The sequence below is a fragment of the Vanacampus margaritifer genome, chromosome 1, assembly GCF_051991255.1.
Source record: "Vanacampus margaritifer isolate UIUO_Vmar chromosome 1, RoL_Vmar_1.0, whole genome shotgun sequence".
Classification (NCBI taxonomy): domain Eukaryota; kingdom Metazoa; phylum Chordata; class Actinopteri; order Syngnathiformes; family Syngnathidae; genus Vanacampus; species Vanacampus margaritifer.
In genome coordinates, this window is record NC_135432.1 from 56965049 (window position 1) to 56987071 (window position 22023).

The 22023-nt window shown below is 39.3% G+C and overlaps 3 protein-coding genes across 5 annotated transcripts; 2 read left to right on the plus strand and 1 right to left on the minus strand.

Annotated features, from left to right (window-relative positions):
- The first annotated feature begins 454 nt into the window (after nt 1-454).
- On the plus strand, nt 455-13020 carry pgfb (placental growth factor b). 3 transcript variants are annotated; one of them, XR_013291036.1, is made up of 7 exons: nt 455-872; nt 9398-9434; nt 10778-10986; nt 11060-11135; nt 12329-12358; nt 12444-12506; nt 12577-13020. XR_013291036.1 is itself a non-coding variant. In XM_077556176.1 (7 exons), exons 1-7 carry the CDS (start codon nt 690-692, stop codon nt 12596-12598), a joined length of 624 nt encoding a protein of 207 aa, XP_077412302.1. In that variant the 5' UTR covers nt 455-689; the 3' UTR covers nt 12599-13020. The 3 variants fall into 3 exon arrangements, 2 of the variants coding, with proteins under 2 accessions (XP_077412302.1, XP_077412313.1); XM_077556176.1 differs by having other exon boundaries at nt 11060-11139; XM_077556187.1 differs by having other exon boundaries at nt 458-872; nt 10781-10986; nt 11060-11139.
- A 232-nt stretch (nt 13021-13252) lies between these two features.
- Nucleotides 13253-18837, plus strand: cipca (CLOCK-interacting pacemaker a). Its single transcript, XM_077556148.1, has 4 exons — nt 13253-13753; nt 14447-14569; nt 15185-15354; nt 16247-18837. The coding sequence occupies exons 2-4, from the start codon at nt 14464-14466 to the stop codon at nt 16994-16996; spliced, it is 1026 nt and encodes a 341-aa protein (XP_077412274.1). The 5' UTR covers nt 13253-13753; nt 14447-14463; the 3' UTR covers nt 16997-18837.
- Nucleotides 18685-22006, minus strand: LOC144042995 (palmitoyltransferase ZDHHC22-like). Its single transcript, XM_077556163.1, has 2 exons — nt 21201-22006; nt 18685-20658 (listed from the first exon to the last, which is right to left on the minus strand). Exons 1-2 carry the CDS (start codon nt 21754-21756, stop codon nt 20387-20389), a joined length of 828 nt encoding a protein of 275 aa, XP_077412289.1. The 5' UTR covers nt 21757-22006; the 3' UTR covers nt 18685-20386.
- Nucleotides 22007-22023: the final 17 nt, after the last annotated feature.

Sequence of the window (22023 nt, forward strand, 5' to 3'; positions counted from 1 at the left end):
GACGCTGGAGCTATTCAGCCCTGTTGAAGGAATGCCTGGAAGCCCACAAGGAATCCTTTTCGTTCCAAGGTTTGTGCAAACAGAGAAGATTAACTCGATGTGTCAACAGTAATGGAATCTCCCCTTTCTTCTATCTCTGCAGCCCAAAATCACTGCGCATCCCGGAGCCACGGGTCAGCCACTGAGGCTCTCTAAATGTTTACCTGCCCCCCCTGGAGTGGCTCTTAAACAGGCACTCAGCATAGTGAGCTGGCCAGCGTAAATCACCTGCTGTGTAGTCTAGAAATCAGGAATAAAGAATCCTCATCTGCACTTGGGATATGTTACCATAGCTCATCATGTGGCTGCTTAGAGGGGCTGTGAAAAATCCAAAAGAAGAAGAGGAGGAGGAGAAGGAGGAGGAGGAGGAGGAGGAGGAGGTGGTCAAGAAAGGGGAGGAGATATACGTGGTCAGTTGGTGAAAAAGGTAGTGAGGGCCAATTAGAGCCATGTGTGTTTTTATGTGGCACAACTGCGACTTCAAGGCGTTTTGACTGTTCTCCGGACGTTTTATTAATTAGCATACTATTGTCACTGACTATGATTTGTCCAAACTAATCACTGTGCAGATCTACTCTTTAACCACTGCACCTCCGATTTTACGACCATTATTCAATTTACGCGTAATAACGGCGCCGCATTTTACTTGGATGAGTCAGAACTTTTCCCGTTCAACGTCCCTTCCGCCTCCCTCAACTTTTTGGGGTGTGTTTGTTTCGGATCGACTTTTCCTGCTTTTGACGTGGATCCATCATCGTTCGGACCCGAACATGAAACTGTGCTTAGTGGTCGAGGCTGCGGCGGCTCTTTATCTTCTGTTCGCACCTGCACAGGTAAAACCAACGCGTTCTTCTTCGTTACATGTGGAAAGTGGTTACATTTGTACAAAAAATGTCGATGCTGTCACTTGTTCTGAAGTTGGCGTTAGGAAAGAAAATTACTTTGCAGCTTTTAAAGTGCGTTGCTCACGAGTGTCACTTGTAAAGCTGATGCGGAGCAGAACGTGACCCACTTTTGAATTTTGCAAGACTTTAAAAATGCAAACGAATTAAAATTGCCTTTTATAACATTTATTTTAATTTTTTCGAGTGAGAGGTATTCTTAAGGCTTGTAATTTTACTTGTATTTTTTTATTGAAACCTCATAAAATTATTACTGTATATGTTTTATTAATAATATTTTGACTTTCAAAATGTTTAGATTAATCATATGTAATTGTTTCTTTGTATTTATCAAATGTATGTTTTTTTTAATTGATGTCGTTACAATTTAAATGGTTTGGCTAGAAGATCAGAGTGCCACCGAATAATGATTTGTCTGTCACGAAATGAGGATGTGTTCAAAGTTTTCACTACTGTAGGGTTAAGCATTTCCAAACTGACATGAAAGTTTTTCTTTAGTTGCACCTGCAGCTACTGTACCCTTGCTGCTATAGTGTCCCATCACTAGCATATCATACATATGAAGAGAAAATCAATTGAAATCCAGTTTCCTTCTCACTTAGCCTATTTTGTGTCTTTCCAAACATGAAATGACAGTTGGGCTTAAGTCTTGATTTTCTTGTAAGCACGTTTTGACTTTTCTAAGTAAGTGGCAATTGAGTGAGGGAAGTGCAGTGTGGGGTCGTCTCAATGTGTCAAGAGCTGGCTCGGCCTGAAAGTGAGTAGCTTTTCAACAGGTTCCGTCGAGAGACTTATAGTAGATTGAACGACAGTTTCTCAAAGTCACCTCTTGAGAAACAGTGCAGCTGTTATTGGCCTGGGGAAGAGTGGGAGTAGAATCAGCACATCACCACTAATCCTGATAATCGGATGGCCTGCTTATAGTCAAAAATCCAGGGCTTTTCAGAATGTAACAGATTGAATGGCCCGCCCACTACAATGATTGACAGCAAATATAAAGTGGTTCAACATCTTACTAGGATCACACCGAGAGAGTGCTTGTTATGTCTTCGTTCAAAGCTCTTCTTTTTAATCAGTCACATATGAACCTGACTGCTACAATATCCTTGGGCTGTTTTTGTCGATAGGAAAAGAGAACATCTGTTTGAGAGTGTCAGGATATAAAAGGAGGGTGAGATAGCGTCACTAGAGATTTGCCGTTGGGATCCTTTGATATCTTTATGACACTCATTATCAACATGCAGAGTGTAATTACTGTGTGTGCCATCAGTCATTGAAAAACAATGTGTTTTCCTTGAATATTAACCATTTATGCATAAAATCATAGCAACAAGTTTTACATGTTCAGATATTGCTTTGGCCGGCAATTTTTTATTAAAATTGTGTCCCAGATCAAAAGACAAAGGATTAATCCAGATTTCTCAGTGGTTTATCTTTAATGTTCTATGGTCACACTACAATATTTTTATAGTCATGTGGTTCATTTGCTTTTTTAACTTCAGGCACTTTGGGTCCTTTCTAGTTCAGGGTGTAGTCCACTTTGAGCGACTCAGCATTTCTGGATGGTGGCAGCGTCCAGTAGATGCAGAAGATGGTGCTGTGTTTTCTTGATTTATAGGTAATACAGAACTGCAGATTCAATTGCAAGTAGGCTTTAGACGATGAGGATTTTTTCATCCAATCACCGATCAGTTAAATACGAGTCCAAAAGAAATGATAACCGATCACAGTTTTGATCAGAAAACTATTTAAAAACTTTAAGATTTACTCTACAGTCGCCTGCTGCCTTTCACGGCAGGATAGGGACTGGCCCGATCCACGAATAGCAAAATGTATAATTGATGCCTATTGAAATGCATGGAGAGAAAAAAAATCTTCAAAAAAGTGCTGACAACCATCACCTTATTTTGTGGATCCCATCAATAATGTCATTGATCGATTGGGCAAATTACAGCCGATCACCAATTTTGCATAAAATCCTAAATATCGTCCGATCCCAATTTAGCTGATCAGTTTGGTCTAATTGCAAGACCTGACTGGCATGTCAGATATTTCATTGTGAACTCTGCCTAGCAACAAGAGGCCGAGCAAACATCTTCCGTTATTGTTAGATCATTTTATGACTCTTGAATGATTTCTGTTGTTTGAGAATTAAAAAAGCACACCAGACAGTAAGTGTGATGCATTGCATTTAATATTTAACCATTTTATTCATATAAAAATTAATATTCATATAAAAATTAATATTAATAATTGAGATAAGACGGCTCCTACAAGCACAGGTGCTTACTTTCCCCAAAACAACACTTGAGTTGGAGCGTCAGTATTGCAGTCGTGTGTCTGTGTTTGTATAGATGGTGTGTTTTTCCTCCGTCTTGTTTATACTCGGTCAAGTATATGACATCACATTAGCACAAGTTGTAATACAGTTCTTTGGCAGCAGCAGCTTTCTAAACATCTGCATAAACGTCTGCGAGTGTCTTGATTTTCCCCGGCTGAAATTTCTGCACACTGACCTACAAGCTGAAAGGAGTGGCAATGTTGTGGTATTTCACTCCAGTTGTAATGTCCCGGCCCTGGGGACGGTCGCAATCAGGAAATATGGATTTCTACTTCCTCCGGCGGAGAAGATGGAGCGGTGGCGCTCGGGGCAGCCGTCTACTCAGCAGACTTTAATCTGCCATCTGGATGTAATTTACTGTGGTTTATACAGAGAGAGCAGCGTTTACTGTAATGGAGACCACAATTACCACCGCTCAGCCTTATCTCAAGACCTGTCGTGTGTGTGCGTGTGCATGTGCGTACGTGTTTCAATCGGACAGTGTGGTGCGCTTTGGTATGTCCAACATCTGTACATGAATTAATGGATTCATGCTGAGGGAATTTGGACCATTTATTTGGACTTTAACTCTCTTTCTGTCACTTACGCCCATTCCGCTATTTTTCCACTGATTGATTTAAAAGTAATTGCAGAAAAATGATTGTTGTTAAAGCACCAATGAAAATTAACATTTATTTCAACATATGTTATGTTGAATTTTTTGTGTTGTCATATACAATTAATGGCTTGACCAATGTGTGTATACTTCTGTCTTGTGTCTTCAGTACAATATTTGTATTTTTAACTCTTTGACTGCCAGACGTTTTCAGAAAAGGGATGCCGTGGGTGCCAGCCGATTTAAGCATTTTGACTGATCTTTCAAGGTCCACAGAAAATTATGTGTTTGGACTATGGAAACACACATACTACCAAATGAAAGATTGGACTCTCATCTTTCATCAGAAAAAGTTTGTTTCTACCTTATTCCGTTTTTCAGTAATCAACAATAGAAAATAGTTAATTTCACCTCTGTTTTGAAACAAACGTCTTTTAACGTCTTTGGCACTCCTCCCTAGGATTTTACTAAACGTTATTTAACGTTTTTGGCAGTCAAAGAGTTAAAGTAGTGCAAAATGAGCTGTAGTGCACAAATTGTCAACTTGTAGGACCCATTTTGGGTGGGTTGTGGGCAGTAAGTATTGTTCTCAAGCCTAACAGAGCTGAAGAATATATAATGTAAATATATTTCTTAAGTGAGGAGCCTTATAGTGTGCATCATGTGGCATTTATAGCAATTGGATTCATTTTTGTCTTGTTTAAAGGAGAAGTCAACCCAATTCTTGACAATAATATGTTCTATGTATTTTGGTTAGTATCGTGTTAGTGGAATATGAGTTCAGCAGCAAAATCCAGCAGTTTTTATAAATATACGAAGGCGGCCATTTTGCCACTTGCTGTCAAGTGAAAATGACATCACTGTTGCTCAGGTCTCAGGTAACAACCAATCACAGCTAAGCTTTAGAAAACAGGTGAGCTGTGATTGGTCATTGTCTTAACCTTGAGCAACTGTGATTTTATCTTCAGTCGACAGCATGTGGCAAAATGGCCGCCCCCTGAGCTAGATAAAAACGGCTGGATTTTGCTGCATAATTCATATTTCACAAATGTAGTATTAATCAGAATGTCATGTTTAGACTAGTGAGGTCACATATAACATATTATTGTCAAGATAGAAATCTTAACTCATTTGCTCCCAAAAATTCTATTTTAAATATTACCATGCTCCCAAAGACGCATGTATAAGATTTTGATGTGTTTTTTTATGCTAGAGCATACAGAAGGCCTTGATGCAGCCTCTGAACTGAGGAGAATGCGTGAAGCAATGGAAGTGATTCCAAAAACGGCCAGCAGGTGGCAGCAGAGTATAAGAGATCAACCAGGGCCCTGTTGCAAAAAGCTCTTTTCCGCACTGTATTAAACAGATTTGTGACTAATGCTAATGCTATTTGCTGCAAAACAGATAGAAGTGTACTTTTTTTCCTGATGTAAGAAGAGACTTATATTTATTTTTGGAGGTTCCATAATTTTATAGAAATAGAACAGAATACTTTGTGGGCCTTGCAAAATCAGTCAAAATCCAATAAAACAGTCGGGAGCAAAGGGGGTTGCTTCAGTGAAAATGGCTGGGATTGAATGAGCTAAAGTTAACTTGCTCTTTTAAAAACTGTACAGTAACCCAGTCTTTGTACAGTTTTCAACTTATGTGTCTAATGCTGACAAAATGTACATTTAAAAGCTTCTGTTAACCTGGACCACTTGCGGCATTGTTGTAGCACATTTAGCATACGCTGTGCTCAAGTTAGCTTCTCCACAGACTAACCACAAAGCATGACACGACCACCCGAGAGATCCAGCTGGTTACTGTCAGACCTGTTATGGTGCTGTTGACACCGTGGGTGCCCCCAACTTGTGTATACACAACAGAAACCAAAACCACTGTCCTTTTCCAGTTTGTGGTGAACGGATACAGTCGACGGCCCGCAGCCCTCCCCGTGAGAGCTTTTAGAATTAATGTTATGGTCACGGTGTCAATCATGCGGCATCTGCTTCTCGCAAAATGAAGGATGGATGAGTGAGGAGGGGCGCCGAGCTCTGTTTCTCACTCATCTAACTGCCGCTCTGTTTGTATTCACTTGTTCTGCTTTAGTGCCTTTGCTCCTGTGTGGTCTGATGAGTTAAGACTCAGAGCAGTATGAAACCAAACCAACACAGTTTGGTTTCATGAATTTGTTTTATTTGCTGATTTAGTGTTTTATTTGCAAGTCGTAAACATGTGTTTACCTGTCCAACTGGTAGACGTGCCTTCAAGCACTTTACCTGGTATATTTCTTCCAAGCTGATAAATGAATTTCCTGATACATCATCATCATCATTCTAGGCATTGTCGGCCCTCTGCAGATGACACAAATTTTTGTTTTCTTTGTCAAAATCCAGATGATTATGAATTGCATATATTACATTTATACGGGGGGCTGTTGTTTGTAAAAAAAAAAAAATAACAAATCTATCCTGATTATTGGCCACCACCTAGAAAATGGAGAAGAAAGTTGTTGCATAAGTCAGCTATGTGGGAGTGGAGCCCCTGTGCTTGGCCAGGGTTGGTGTCCAGGGTTATACTGATGTTACTGTGATGGACAGACCACATTTCCAGTGATGCGAGCTGGCTATGCTTCAGATCTAAAACATAGAAATGTTGTAACCCCTTAACTGAAAGCTTTCTTTGTCTATTTGAGGTGTAACTTGATGAGCATGTCTGTTCTTGTTATTTGTGATTGACATTCTGTGAGAATCAATCCATCTCCTACATTGGAGTTGACAAAGTCTGAGAGGAACATATGGGAGATGGAGTCAGATGTATTTCGAGAGATCCCAGTTGTGATTATTGTACTTTTGGAGTCTCAACTTAATTTATTATCCACCTCCCTCCCATCACATACTGTTAACACAGTTTTTGAAACGAGATGTTATCAAAAGTGATGGCTGACTTGAAATTTTATTAAACTGCGTTTTTAGTAATAAATACATAATTAAATAAATTAATAAATAAATAGAATGCATGTGAAGTGTACAGTGTAGGGATGTATGTGCAACAACACAATGTTTACATGTGCATATCCGTTGCACAGTACTGCCTCAGCTTGAGTCCGTTTTGCTCAATGTGATTTTTAGTGGTCGGTTATTATTTTTCATCCATTTTGTTGATTTTAAAATGGCTTAAAAGGTCATAATCAAAGGCATTGGGACATAGGTTTTAACCTGGACTTGAAGATGTTCATACTTGTGGCTGGCTTCACTTCGGTTGGCAACTTATTCCATTTGTGTGCAGCATAACAGCTAAAAGCTGCTTCCCCGTGTTTGCTTTGAACTCTGGACTGGCTGATGTATAGACGAGAAGCAGAATTTTAAAATCAGTTTTACAGCTCACTGGGAGCCATTGTAAAGACTTTAGGATTGGAGTAATATGTTTTCATTCGAACCTGAGCTCTAGCATTCAGAATGAGCTGCAGGAGTGTGATGCTCTTTCCAGTCAATAATGATAATAAGCTTCTCTTGCAATTGCTGTTTAGTATTTATTTTATATTTTATTTTTTCAAGGCCCTATTTCCAAGTGTTCAACAAGAACAATAAATTAATCTTTATTACAACAATTTCAGATTTATTATACATAAATGTTTTTTGCCATAGGTTAGTCTTGCTCTAAACTAAAGGCAAATAAACCATAATATAAAAGACAGATCGTCTTCTTGATTTAGGGTTAATTTACGTAACATTTTGACTTGCAATCTTTTTAGTTTTTACGTTGACAACTTCACTGAATTCTACCAATCAAGTGTAGCATATGTCCATAGACATAAGTCAGTAAGTCATGTCATATTACAACAATAATGCAAACAAATCAGTGGTTTGCTTTTCATGTTTCATGACACAATGAGAAACATATGGACTGCACTTTTTAAGCACCGAACATATTTAGACACTTTCTAATAAATAAAAAACTATATTTAACAAATATGCATAAAAATAAAGTCTACCGACCAACTGAAATCAGCCAGTTTTTCTTTCCAAATGTGCTCCTTTGCGTTCTGAAAATTGCATTCTACTCTATTGTGATGTCAATTTGAATTTGATTAAAAATTCAGCCCCAGTTTTGCTATTGAAAAACTGTTACCACCCAGTTTACATCATGAAAGCAGTGATACAAAATGACTTCTCAAGTTTAACCTTTAAAGACAGACCATTAATTTTAAGGTCAGAAAGTCAAAAAATGTTGGAGCCGTTGCAGAAGATAGCTGCGATGAGCATTGGGACCTCCCTAAAACACTCCTTGAGGAGGCTCATCATGGAGTGACGCAAGAAGTCAAGAAAATCAGCAAGTATTTTTTTTTTTACTCATGAACTTCTCCCACTCACAGTTAGCGAAATACAGAAACTTCTACGTGACTCTTCCTGCCAACTTTTCAGCTCCTCTGCTCTCAGCCGCAGGAGGTGCCAAAGATACTTCCTCGTCATGTCAAGCCTTAACCCATGACCAAGGTTGGGAAATCCTCACCACATTCAGAACAGGCGCTGTGGACTGGAGCCAGAAAGCCCTTGTGTTGTGGAACAGTCTCACCCAAATCTCATGAAAACCGTCAGATAAGAGCGAGCATATGTTAATTAACCCTGGAAAAGGATTTATGTTATCAGCCTGGCACTGCAGATTGGATGTGACATTTAACAATAACCGAAGCTGAACTGTGACTGCAAAGCTCTCAGTCAGCCCAACTGATGACAGAACATTTTAGCTGCATGTGCACGAAGAGATACTTGAGCGGCTCCTTCAACACGGGGACGCCTGAGACTAAGTGGTTGCCTGGAAACTCTCGTACACCTCTAACATGATGACTGCCGCAGATGAGTTGTCGATAAACGGACCTGCCTGTATCTCATCTAAGTGACACAAGTGCAAGACGCTGGCTGTTGGTTTAATAGGAGGCCCTGTCACGTGAAGGACGGCGTTGTGGCAGCAGGACATTCCTCTTTAATGGCATTGAGGAAAATGCGCCGTACTGACAGATGCTATCCTCGGGCTAATTTTGCTTCATAACAGGAAGAGGATGCATTTTTGGACAGATGGTGTCCAAAAGCAGCAGCATCAGGGAAATTCATTGTTTGTCTGGTGGCTGTTATGTAACGTGCTCAATAGCAATTATGTTAGTGTGCCCTTCCAGTAACAGTAATAAGAGATAGCGAAAGCAGGTTAGCCAGTCCAGAAGCACTGCATGAGAGTCGATTTTATCCAGAGGGGATTTCTCTTACCCAGATGGCGTCAAGCAGGGGATCTGTGTTTTCACAAGCAAATGAAAAAGGAAAATTGTTTATCATGTGATGCTGGGAACATAAATGGAATGGACTGTGAATAGAAAGTAAAAGGGAAAAAAAAATCCCGGACAGTTCGATCCACTGTGGAACCTAATCATGGAGTATTTAAAAAAAATTCTGCACAGAGGAGGAAGTTATGTTTTTTCGATATGAATTTTTAAGTGTAACAGTCTTTTAAAATATATTTTATATCAATATTCATTCTCCTCCTCAGAGTCAACCCACATGGAGCATAAACAGCACAACTAATGGTGAGTATTTTTGGCTTGTTTTAAATGTACACTGGTTGTAACTTATGACTGATTTTTGTTTTGTTTTGCAATGTTATCAGAATTTAACCAATTCAATACTGATTATACAGTAGAACAAACCAATGAGCAATGTTTAAAATGTCGTGTACTGACAGTGCAGACATTAGTGGGCCAATCTGTGGCCTAATAAGCTGTAAATGGCAACATGTGAAAAATATTTCCTTTTTTTTCCGGGTGCAAATAATTACACGTACATTCTGAAAATATTCCCATTTATTTGTTATTTTATTGCAGAGTAATCCGAAATTTCTTAACAAAAATCAGCGCACACTATTTGCAAATTTCAGAATGTCATTTATATGGTTGTCAGTGAGAACTCCAGTGGACAAAATGTGTAACAACAGTTAATTTTTGTGAAGAACTGAAGTTTGTGTTCTGTCTTCACGGGCCAGATTGAACCCCCTGACGCCAGGTTCTGGCCCGTGGGCCCTATGTTTGACATCCATGATTTACTATATGAGTGTGAATGGCAATATAACTTCCAACAGCAACTTAGAAAGCCAATTATTGGATCCTCAAATTTGAAGCAGGCAGAAATGATCCATGGATTTAAAATGTCAATTAATGAGTTAGGTAAAGAGTCCGGCGTGGTTCTGCTACTGAAATTTCCATTATTAAAAAACTTAATAGCATTGTTGATGAATGAAAAAAAAAACATTCACTGTCAATTACATGTTTATTCGGAAACTGAAGAAAAACAGCATTTGCTTGATCATTAGGAACGCGCTGTAAAGTTCATGCCCCCATCATCTCTCGGTGCTTCCCCAGCCTTGCCCTCCCCCTTCCCATGTCTGCCTTTATAAACAGCTGTTGTGGTGTCAAGCTCGGTTCTGTAACCTTGGAGGTCAAGGCAGTCCCAGAGGTGCCTGCGGGGCAGCACGGCTCCAACGGGGCTGCGTTCATGGCCATATTTCCCATGTTTATTTTCGCTCCCTTCTCTGTTTGCTCAACTATAGTCGACCCTGTTCCTCTCCCTGTGACTCTGCAACTGGGACACTTTTACACACTTTTAACCCTTGGGACCGCTTACTGTACATTATGTAAATATCTGGATACTTGATGTTTCATCATCTATAATCAATGTAATACAAAAAAAGATTTTTAACAGTAACAATTTCAACTGATTGATTTTTCTTCTTGCACATACCCCTTCTGGCAACATCATTATGACACTGTGATGGGTAATTAGCTTTCATTTGTTTATTCCAAAGGATAGTTTCAATTTAAACGTTTTCATATTCACAGAATTGTCCTAATGCTAGCATTGTTTGTAATTGTACAAGCAGCACCCACGGTGTTGTTGTTCCAAGACGTGTGGGCTCGGAGTCTGTGTCGAACCATTGAGAAGCTGGTGGAGGTGGTGCAGGAGTACCCGTCAGAGGTGGAGCACATATACAGTCCCGCCTGTGTGCCTCTGGTGAGGTGTGCCGGCTGCTGTGGGGACGAGAAGCTCGAGTGCTACCCCACCCTCACCGCTAATGTCACAATGCAGGTAGGTACTGCTCTACAAAGCATGTTAGCCGTCTTCTTTTGTTCCTTACTTCCACCTTTTGTTTCTTCTTCAGCTGCTGAAAATAAGGCCAGCAGAACTCGGCGAGGAATATGTTGAGATGACCTTTGTGGAGCATCAGACATGTGAATGTAGGTAAGAAAAAAAGACAACAATATCATATAACTTGTTTGTTTGTGTATATATATATATATATACTGTCACTGGCCACCTCATTAGGTACATTTACAAGCCAATGTGATCCTGTCAGAGCTGTATCAAAAATCTGCCTTTATAGTACCAATGCACTGTTTTGAATGGCAGTGTCAGACATATTGCACAATAATCTTATTATTGTTCTTGTAGTTTACGTGGAACTGCAATGCATCATACTGAGAGTAGTTTCTATTATAGTATTTTATTTCTCACAATGAAACGTGGTAACAAGAACAATAATAAAACTATCACTGCTATTATAGTAATATGTATTATTTGGAGGCGCCTTTCAAGTCATCTTACAGAAAATAAAAGCATAACAGATCATAAAACAGAATATTGACATTAAAACAAGTAAAGAACCGCATATAAATAAACATTGTTAAATATCTCTGACAGTGCAAACCATCCATTTATTTTCACGCTTGTCCTCATTAAGGTCAAAGGTGAACTGGAGCCTATTCCAGCTGACTTCGGGTGAGAGGCTACACCAGGGGTGTTAAACATACGACCCAGGGGCCAGAACAGGCCCATCAGGGACAGAACACGAACTTCAGCACTGATGACAACTTAAATGACATTCTGAAATTTGGCTCTTACTCAGGATTTGATGCAAAAATCAGATTTCAGATTATTCTGCAATAAAGTAAAAATAAATGGGAATAATTTTAGAAGGCATGTGTAATTTGCACCCAAAAAAAGGAAATATTTTTGACCTGTTGTTATTTATAGCTTATTAGGTCATGGTCTTATTGATCCAGCCCACTTCAGATCAAATTAGTGTGAAAGTGGCCCCTGAATTAGTTGGACACCCCTGGTCTAGAACCTGGACTGGTTGCTAGCCATTTGTAGGGTACATATAGACAAATAAACATTCACGCTCGTATTCACACTTATGGACAATTTTGAGTCTTCAATGAACCTAACGTGCATGTTTTTGGAATGTGGGAGGAATGGACGACGTAAACTCCACTCAGGATTGCCTCTGCTGAAATTTGAACCTAGGAAGACATGCTAACCAAAAATCCAGCATTGAATTGTATCTTATTGTGCAGGTGTAGCTAGTGTTTGTTTAACAATAAATGTGTTAAAACACTATTATACTAATATGTGGAATTTTGTTCTTCAGAGTCAAAAAACCTGTTGGGAAAGTTGAAAGGTAATATCATCGTACTATTAAAACAAAAACAAACGTGTTATACTTTAGGGAGTTTGCATACAATATTTGTTTTTGCTTCCTGTAGGAAAAGGCAAAGAGGAAAAGGCCGGAAGAGAAAGGAGAAGCAAAAACCAAAAGACTGTGACAGGTGAAGGCCCAACACAGTAGAAACAATTCTGATGGTTTTGTCCCTAAAGACTCAGTCTTGTGTCGTTCAGGTGCCAGATCCCTCGAAGGTAACTTGCAGCAGCCAGCCAAAGCCCTGCTGCAGTGTGGCTCGCTAATTATTTCCAGCCCACTGATAGCATCAAGAGTCTCTTCTCACTCTTCTTTCAATGCTGAGTGTACAGCAGGAGACTCCAAACAGCTGGATTGTTGTGAAGACATGGCCATCTGGTGATCAGCACAGTGTTTGTGATGACAAGGTTCAACAGAAAATGTGCTTTCATTGCTAGAAAGCCTGCTGTTACACAGTTGACACAATGGACACACACCTGGGAGCCAAGTGCAATGTAGGAACAAACAGACTGATTACACTTGTTATCACTGTATCAGGTATGGTAATTGTTGCATTTCTATGATATTTAAAATTTGTTACTCGTGTTTAATATCTATATTTATTGACAGAAACACCAGAATAAAAATTGACCAAAAAGATCATTCCTGCTTTGACTCATAACTGCGTTCTAAGAGAAATGTCTCCATCTAGTGTCCATAAGAACAAATACATTTCAGTGCTGGTGAGTGAGATGGACTTGTTCTACATTTGAATCACATGAATGAACACAATACATTTTACTTTTAGTTCTGACCTATATGACAAAAGACTATTTTGCATAAATAAATATGATTTATCAAATTGTTGTTTTTGTTTTTTGGGGGGGTAGGAGTGGGGTTACCATAAGCAGTGCAGTTATAAATAGAATTGCATAGTTTTGGCGATATAGCAGCATTTCCTTGTACATTTACTGGACACTTCGTATAATTTCATGCGGTTGTACATCAGTAAAGTTGTTTCCAAGTTTGACAGTTACAGTGGAGCATAATCTGATTATCCCCGCCTGGCCCCGGTGAAAATAATGTAATTGATAAGTATACTTGTCAAAGGCAGTGACTGAGTTAACATATATGTTCTTTTGGAACCTATAAATTATTATTATGATTATTGTTGTTGTTGTTGTTGTTGTTGTGCAGTTATGTTCCAACAGAGGGCGGCAGGACTACTTATTTTAATGGGTGCCGCTATGTTTGCCAAAGAAGAAGAGGAGAAACTCAGTGTGACGTCAATTCTGCCATAAGAAAACAGGAAAAGGCTGGATAACAAGACTTCAATAAAAACAACTTTGCATGCGTGACTATTTGACGGCTATCTACTTTGAATCCTGAATCTAATTGGTAAGGGTACCGTTTTTTTTTTAAATCACATATATAGATAAACGATATCGATATGCTTGCCACGCCAACTATATGCTAATATTAGCTTACGTACGATGTAAACAGTTTTTAGAAAGCTCACGCGCCCAACAGTTAAGTGGATAATTGCAAATATTGACAATAGGCTTGTGTTTAAAGCAAGCGATAGCAGTGGCTGTTTGTCTTTTTTCTCTTTTGTTTGCTAGCTAACGTTAGGAAACGCCGCAACAACGCTGGCACGCCCCCAATTTGTAAATGTCGTCCATTTAAAACGTAACACACGTGATTGTCAAGTTTCTTTTTAGTGACTGTTGGCAACGATTATGAAGTGTGTTGTTAACAGCTGTGTTTGGTCCTGTATATGTTGAATGTGCATTTGCTGATCGTTGCGTCATTGACGTCACTCGTAACTGGGAGCAGATAAGGTTCATAATCATTTCAGTGGCCTATTAAATCTGTGTCATCAATAAATCTGAAAACTCATTCGTATTCTTATTGAACTAATTTTTTAACTAACTTCTTTCAAGATCTAAGATTTCGTTTTGCTGATCAATTACTTCTTTAAATTTACTAAACAAGTAATATGTGAATAACTTCTCTGAAGACAACTGATGTGACAAGCTAAATTTCACAACAAAAACATTTTATGCTCATCTACTTGTATATTCTCTTCAGGTTGAATCGAGACAAACATGAGCAGCTCCAGTCAACCCCTCCAACACCGGGCATCATCTATCACCAGGGTAACACACCATGACGCATCTAAGCAGGACTTGGAACGAGATTCAGGCTTCTCAGGTTAGTGTTTTGTTGTATCCTCTGTTCAGATAACCAATATGTTGTATCTATTCAAAACACTGTGCCAGATTTAGCAAAACAGCCTCAGAACATAACTGAGTATGCTGTTTGTGTGAGTGCTATTTTCTTTGTGCACATAACACAAGCAAAATTCTGGTACCCTTTTGTTAAAGAGTTGAAAACCCACAATCATCCATGGAATAATGAGAATTGAAATGAGAATGAAAAGCATATTGACAAGTCATAATTGGACAATAATCTTGAGACAATCGTGTTTTTTTTATTAACAGAGCGGTACTGTACCATCAATTTTATGATTTTATCGCTTCTGGACATATTAAACAAAAAAGGGTCATTCGCAATCAGAGAGCGAGATCTAGGTCACATTGTGTGTCTTGTACTAGGTCAGCCAGGCCAGGTCTTAAATAACACAATAGGGAAACACCTGGACTTGTTGAAACCCCATTAGGTTGATGGTTTCTTTTCCAGGGACTCTCAAGATCCTAATCTACATCTGCCAACTGTTTCCACAATACTGTATTAACGTTCTCCCTCAGGAAGTGGTAACATTAGACTGGTCAAATGTGATGAGCTGACTTGTATCATCCCCTCCAGATGCCAGCTCAGAGTACCTGAGTGCAGTTGATGCGACCGACTCTGAAGATGCAGGCAGGAAAAGGTCCGCAGTCGGCCAAGATGCGGCTGGAGTGCAGCTGGCTGTGATGGGAGGCTCGTATGCTGGACTTTCCCCGATGCTCATTATGAATAATTTTGTCCTGAATCAGGTAAATACAGCATGAACACAAGCATCGATCGATCAATGGCACTCATAACGGATTTGAACCAAACTTTCTTTTGACTTGGTGCTTTGAACTAGGGAAGATAAACACTCAACAGGCTTATTTAATACCACTGATATGGTTGTTCATCCACTTCTGCTGAGCTCTTGAATGCATAGAACATGGTCATCATTTACTGTAAACATTTACAGCAGTGGTCAGTGTAAAGATTCATTTGATTGTCTTCCATGCTGGTATCTTCTTAAAACACTAGTCCCTATGCGTTCTCTTAGTACCAGACAGTTACATTTTGTTGTTCTTTTTCCTATACAAGGTTTTCCCACACTATGTTAATACTTGGGCGGACCACGCAAGAAGTTTAAGAAAATTTAATCAAAGATAATAATAATAATAATAAATAAATAAAATACGTGTTACGAGCGGATATACCTCCCACATGTAACGTTTGTCCGCCGTCACTCACTTGTGGATCGTGAGGCTAGAGGAGACGTAGAAAAAAAGAAAAAAATATGTCACTGAGAAATTTGTTACCAACATTTTTACTCTGAAAATTCACTAGAATGCACAATATGAAGTGTAAAATGACCCTTTTTTTCCCCTTTTTTTTGGAGGGGGGGGGGGGGGTCTTATCTACTAACAGGACACAACCATTATTGTCTGTCAAACATTCTTCTTTTTTATATTTTATTTTGTGTTTTCTGGATATGTACAAATACATTCAATTGAATCTGAAAGTGTACAAAGTGTTGCTAGCGTAGCGCAGACAAAACAGCTGGTAGTGTTGTGTAAATGAAAAAAAATTACCACCACCTGTGTGATCTTTTCTTCCACTTATTTAGTAGGTAATCACTCTTTCCTATTTATTTATTTGTGTTAGCCATCGCCGGTGACTCCAGCTGAGCAACAGTGGGGCTTCCCTTCATCTCTTGATGCCATGCCTCAACCCCAAATGGTTCTGCTTCAACCAATGATGTCGCCCAAAACAACCCCTGAAAATATCCCCCAGTCAAAAAGCTACACATCCACCGTCAAGTCGTATCCCAGAATCGCTCCAAACCCAGTAGTTACACCCTCAAAGAGGTCAGGATCCTCCAGATTGAGAGGAAATTCATCTTCAGCATATGACCAGCGACACCGAAGACATCGACGAGGCAACAGGCAGCACGGCGCCCCCACCCCTGAGTGTGACCCACACGCTCCCAACAAAGCAAGTTTGCCCAAATTTGACGTATCACACAACCGCTCTCCTGTGCCAGCTGAGAGCTCCAAGCTTCTTAACGAGAAGTGTCTTTCCTCTGCGACAGCGAGCAGCTCTGTTCCCCCCTCCACTTATCAGTCTCTGACCGAGCTGGATGACAACCCGCTGTGTCCTGACATTTACCCGGACGGCCTCTTAGCAGAGAGCAACAAGTTGAAGCGTTTCAGCAATACCTACAACATCCTCAGCAACTGCGGCCTGCTGGGCATCACCATGCGCACCAAGCAGCTCATCAAGGACAACAAGCGCACCCAAAGTCAGCTGCAGCTTCTCCGGGAGCATACGGCGCTCCTGCTGGAAGCCCTGGCAAGCGGAGACCCTCAGCTGTGGACTAAACTCCAGCTCTCTCTGCAGGACTTCAACAAGTAACGGTGCACGGCATGGCACTAGGAGAGACCTACTTAGCACTATGTTGGTGACTTGACTAGCAGTTCATAATGTGAGGAGCCAGCATGTCACCAGCCTCCTAATTCAAATACCCATCATCACTACTAACTTGATGGTCAACTTGCATTAACTGCTTCTGTGCTCCTTTTGTACCCAACCTTAATGTAGGGCTACAGCATCTACTATCACTAAAGTGACTCATATACAAGCATGCTGCAATGCGCACGCTGAAGGAGTCTCTTCTAAAAAAAATAGTTTAGTCGGATTTCATACCAAAAGGAAGACACTCGAAGTTGAAGAGGGACTTTTTTCCCTGGCAAGTTTAATATCTTTAACCGAAGAGCACCATCTAGAGGAGGAAAAAAAATATCGCAAGGGGTTCATGAAGCTTCATTTTCCCAGCATTACTGTGAATGTGCCCTGCAATTGGCTGATTAGTGATCCAGGGTGCATCCAACATCACAGACACAGTCAGCTTTGAACCTACACTTTTTTCCCCCTTAATATTACAGCATATCCTCACAGTAAAACAAAAATCTTTCAAATCATTATTTTCATCACGTCATCAGCATTGGCTACTATGTAAAGTGAAATTTGAGCTACTCATGTTGCAATAGAAAAATGTGGTCGGAGAATAAAATACAGTCAACCTCTTGAACATCATTTGTTCTTTGATGTTAATTAACCTGCAATTGTTTTCGGTTTGTAAATACCTTTTTCCCATGAGAAGTACACTGAAATGGAAATAGAGGTTACATTATTCATTTGAATTTATTTTAAGGTCATGATTTCAGTAACATTTGGTGTTAATTGTTATGTAAAGTACAAAAAGTAAATGGGTAGCATTGTCATGGATCTGGGGGGGGGGGGGGCGTTCTCCTACAATTAAATAATTTGGAAAGACATCTGTGGTACAGTAGCGTGGCGTTGGCCTTTTAGGACAAACAGTACAAATTTCAATTTGCATAGAATGACACACATCCCTGCAACCTCTTGTGTACTTGTTAAGTTGCATTGTCTATAAATGCATGTGAGTTTCATTTCTTAATATTTTTTTTAAGGTTTAATAGTTTGACACAATTTGCATCCCCTTGTCCTTTTTCATGTGTAGACTACTGGCAGTTTGCAAAAAAAAATCCAACTTGTAAAAAAAAATATTAATTTCTTACCTTTTTAAATATTATTTATTTTTAGATTTTATTCTTGTAAAAAAAAATAATAAATTGCAAAACATTGACAGTTACCTTAGAAATATGGTATCAATTCCTTAAAAATTAGAACAAGGTTCAATTGTGTTCAGTGAAGTTGTGAACCCTTCAAATTGTGTTTACTTTGTTTCTGTTACTGCCATATTTGTTCATGCTGTTTTTTACTCTTGTTTTTATGTAACAAGATCATTGTTCATATTATAGCTGAAAAGTAATGACATATCAGATCTTGCACTTTAGTTCTCAGAATATCGCTTATATGCTTGATTTTTTTTTTTTTTTATGTAAAAATGAATGGTTAACTGTGCCTTTTGAACATGTGTGTGCTTGTTAGAGCTTGAATTTGTGTTCATCCTGCCATAGCTCCCCAAACAGTAAACAATCTGATAATGGGAAGCCATAAGGTACATGGATGAGTTTAATGGCAGGTTGTAATACTGTACAGTATTTTAGTTTTATTTTGGCAACACTTGTACAGTCAACAGTAATAAGACGGTGACGTAAATAAATCTGCCCTGTTTTTAGCAAACAAAATGTACCTTTTTGTGAAGCGTGCCTCTTGTGCAAAAGTCACCTACCTTGATGAATTCTCATAAAAATTCATTTGAAAAATCATTTATTTCTCTGTCCTTTATTCCGCACTTAAAAAAGAAACTATCCACTGTGAATAATTGAAATTGAACCTATTACCTTGTACTGTATCACCTGAGTGCTTTTAAATGAAGACAACATTATAGCACTTGGGATTTACGTGTATAGCAACAATAGATAAAATATCTTTATAAGAATTAAAATATGTAATGAAATCTAAAACATCTGTTACAATGCTAAAAACTCCAAACAGTAGCTGCATTATAACAGTGGAAAGTCCTATGCATGACCCCATTATTAGCATTAGCAGTATACAGCAATTGCTTCATCTGTGGGGCCATTGTGTACAAAGCACGTAATATAGGACATGATGTTATGGCACATTGTGAGTAATACCCTGATAACTACACTGTGTTACCCATCACCTCCCAGGCTGTCACATTCTGAAGAGCAGACATTATGTTTATGCTTGAGGGTCACTATTGCCTGCTAGCCCTTAACACCGAATGTAAGAATTGTAAAAATACATTTCCTGAATGGTCATTACTCTCTGTGTGGAGGAGCATTCAAGTCGCATTCTAGTTGTGAGATTAATTATATATATATATATATATATATAAAGCAAAGCAACAAATGTTTATGACCTAAATATTTTTTTAAATAAACGTTTCGTAAAAGAGAAATGTACACTCCTATTATGCTCACTGTATATGGCTCCTCTCCTTGAAGGAATGTGCCGAAAGATAAATTGAAGTCATGACGAAGCAAATGCAATAAAATCCAACCAAAATGTGCCTTAAAAGTCGAACAAAACTTGGAATTGACTGAGAAACCATCACACGAGACGTCAGCAAATCTGTTTTGATTTTTTTTGCTATGCATAAGAGTATTAATTAAAGACTGATTAAGTACGCTAAATAGTTGTTTACATAAATAGCATGTAGCTGTAGCATGGCCTATTTTTTACTTTGTATACTAACATCCTATTTTCCCCAACCAGCCATGTTGAGCGTAGGTTTTTGCTATTTGTAGGAATAGGAGCCCTGCCACGAATAGTAGTCTATGAGTACGCAAAAAAAAGGGTTATAATTGTCTATTAATTCCACAAGATGGCGGTAAAGCCTTATTTTTCTCTAAATGGAGCTCAATTACTTAAACATAAAGCAATTCAGAACTACAAACATTACGCGGTCCCGCTACCTTATCTTCAAATGGTAAATAGTTTAAATGTATCTTAGTTTTATTATTCAATTGTTAATGTATTTTTATTACTTCTATATTAAATCGTTTTTGGTTTTAAAATGAGAATAGCACAATCGATTCTGGGACACTTGTCAATTTGTTCAGCAACAAAAGTATTTTTCCCACAGGAAATAGTAAACCTTCTGTTTCAGGGTCAAACTGTGACACCATAAAACTTTTCAAATTCTGCTTTTGTGCAATTTTAGATGCAGAGATTTTGCAAAAGACCCGTTGTTTTTTGTATGTATACGATTCACCCTACAGAGCATTTATACGAAGTGTGGTTTGTGTGACCTATTGGAAGCTGCTGATAAATAAATAAGATGAATGCTCAGTCTCGCTTGAGTGCCTCCTCAGAGCACATCTGGGCTGTGTGCACAGGCACAATGAGGCCCAGCGCCCAGTTGGTGCCAAACACATCCATGAGGTTGCTTTTCCAGGGGCTGCGGTTCTCCACGGGCTGCCCCCTCTGCATCTGACACCAGGTCTGGCCCCGGGCCACCAGCAGCACCTGCTGGCAACAGAAGCCTGCGCACACCAGCCCGATGCCCAGCCACACATACAGCATCAGCACCAGGAACAGCTGCAGGCCGGAGATTGTTCCTGGATGGAAGGTTAGGGATTACATCATATATTATCATGGAGTTGATTTGATTCGATTTAACTCATTCACTGCCATTGACGGCTATAGACGTCAAAAATTTATTTGAACTATTTCTATTAGTTTCACATTTCACATTTTTTTCAAAAGTATGAAAACCTAGATTTTTGTATTGTACATTTAAAACAGATGTAAAATTTGTGTTTAATCATGAGTTAACTATTGAGGTCATGCGATTAATTACAATTAAAAAAATTAATTGTCTGATTCCCCCTAATTTTTAATCATCTTTTTTTCTTTTTTTTTAATTAGGGGAATCAGGCGATTTTTAATTGTAATTATTCACATGACTTCACTAGTTAACTCACGATTAATCACACATTTTATATCTGTTCTAAATGTACAATACATGTTTTCTAGGTTTTCATACTCTTGTTAACAAAAGTGGAAAAAAATGTGGAACCGATAGAAACAGTTCAAATGAATTTTTGACGTCTATAGCCGTCAATGGCAGTGAATGAGTTAATAAACATAGAAAACTCACCTGTGAAGAAGTAACCAGTGGAGAGGGGCAGAAGGGTCAGGAAGGTCAGCGGGTTCTCAAAAGATATGGAATACTCCACTGTGAGGAAGGCCACACCAAGAACCAACGAGTACAAGCAAGTGCACGAGGTGTAGATGCAAAACATGATAAAGTAGCGCATGTTTTTGTTGCCGATACAATTCCCCGTGAAGAAGCAATGGTGATCCCGTTTGAGTATAACTTTCTTGCATAGTTTGCAAAAGTGGCGACCATTCAGTAGGTAGTGCGCGTCCACTTTGTCCGAGCAGTGCGGCGAACACACCGGGACCGCCGTCTCGTTGGCGCTAGCTGCGGGATACAGGATAGTCATCGTGTAATTCCCGAGGGCGTTGAACATCAGGAAAAGGAAGATGACGGTGTGGAGAGTTGTGGACCCTCCTGGCGACGTTCCGGGGCTGGGGAAGATTGTTGGCATGAAGAAGCCAAAGTGCAGGATGAAGGTGGCCACTGTCGCCGTGAAAAAGTATGCAGGGGCCACGGCATTGAGGAGCCTCAGTTTGAGCATCCGGGTGAACATGCCTGTGTGGAAGACACGCGACAAGTAACCATACTAATTATCACCAGCAGTGATAAAGAGTTAGCATGTTTCTCCCACATTCCAAACTAGTTAAAAAAAAGAGGTGTGAATGCGTTTTCCCTAAAACCTTGCATTTTTGGTTAACTTAATTGTTCTTAAAGTCAACCCAAATATTCTAATATTGCCTTTGTGGAATATGAATAAAGCGACAAAATTCACCACAGGGGGCGGCCATTTTGCTACTTTCTGTTGACTGAAAATGACATC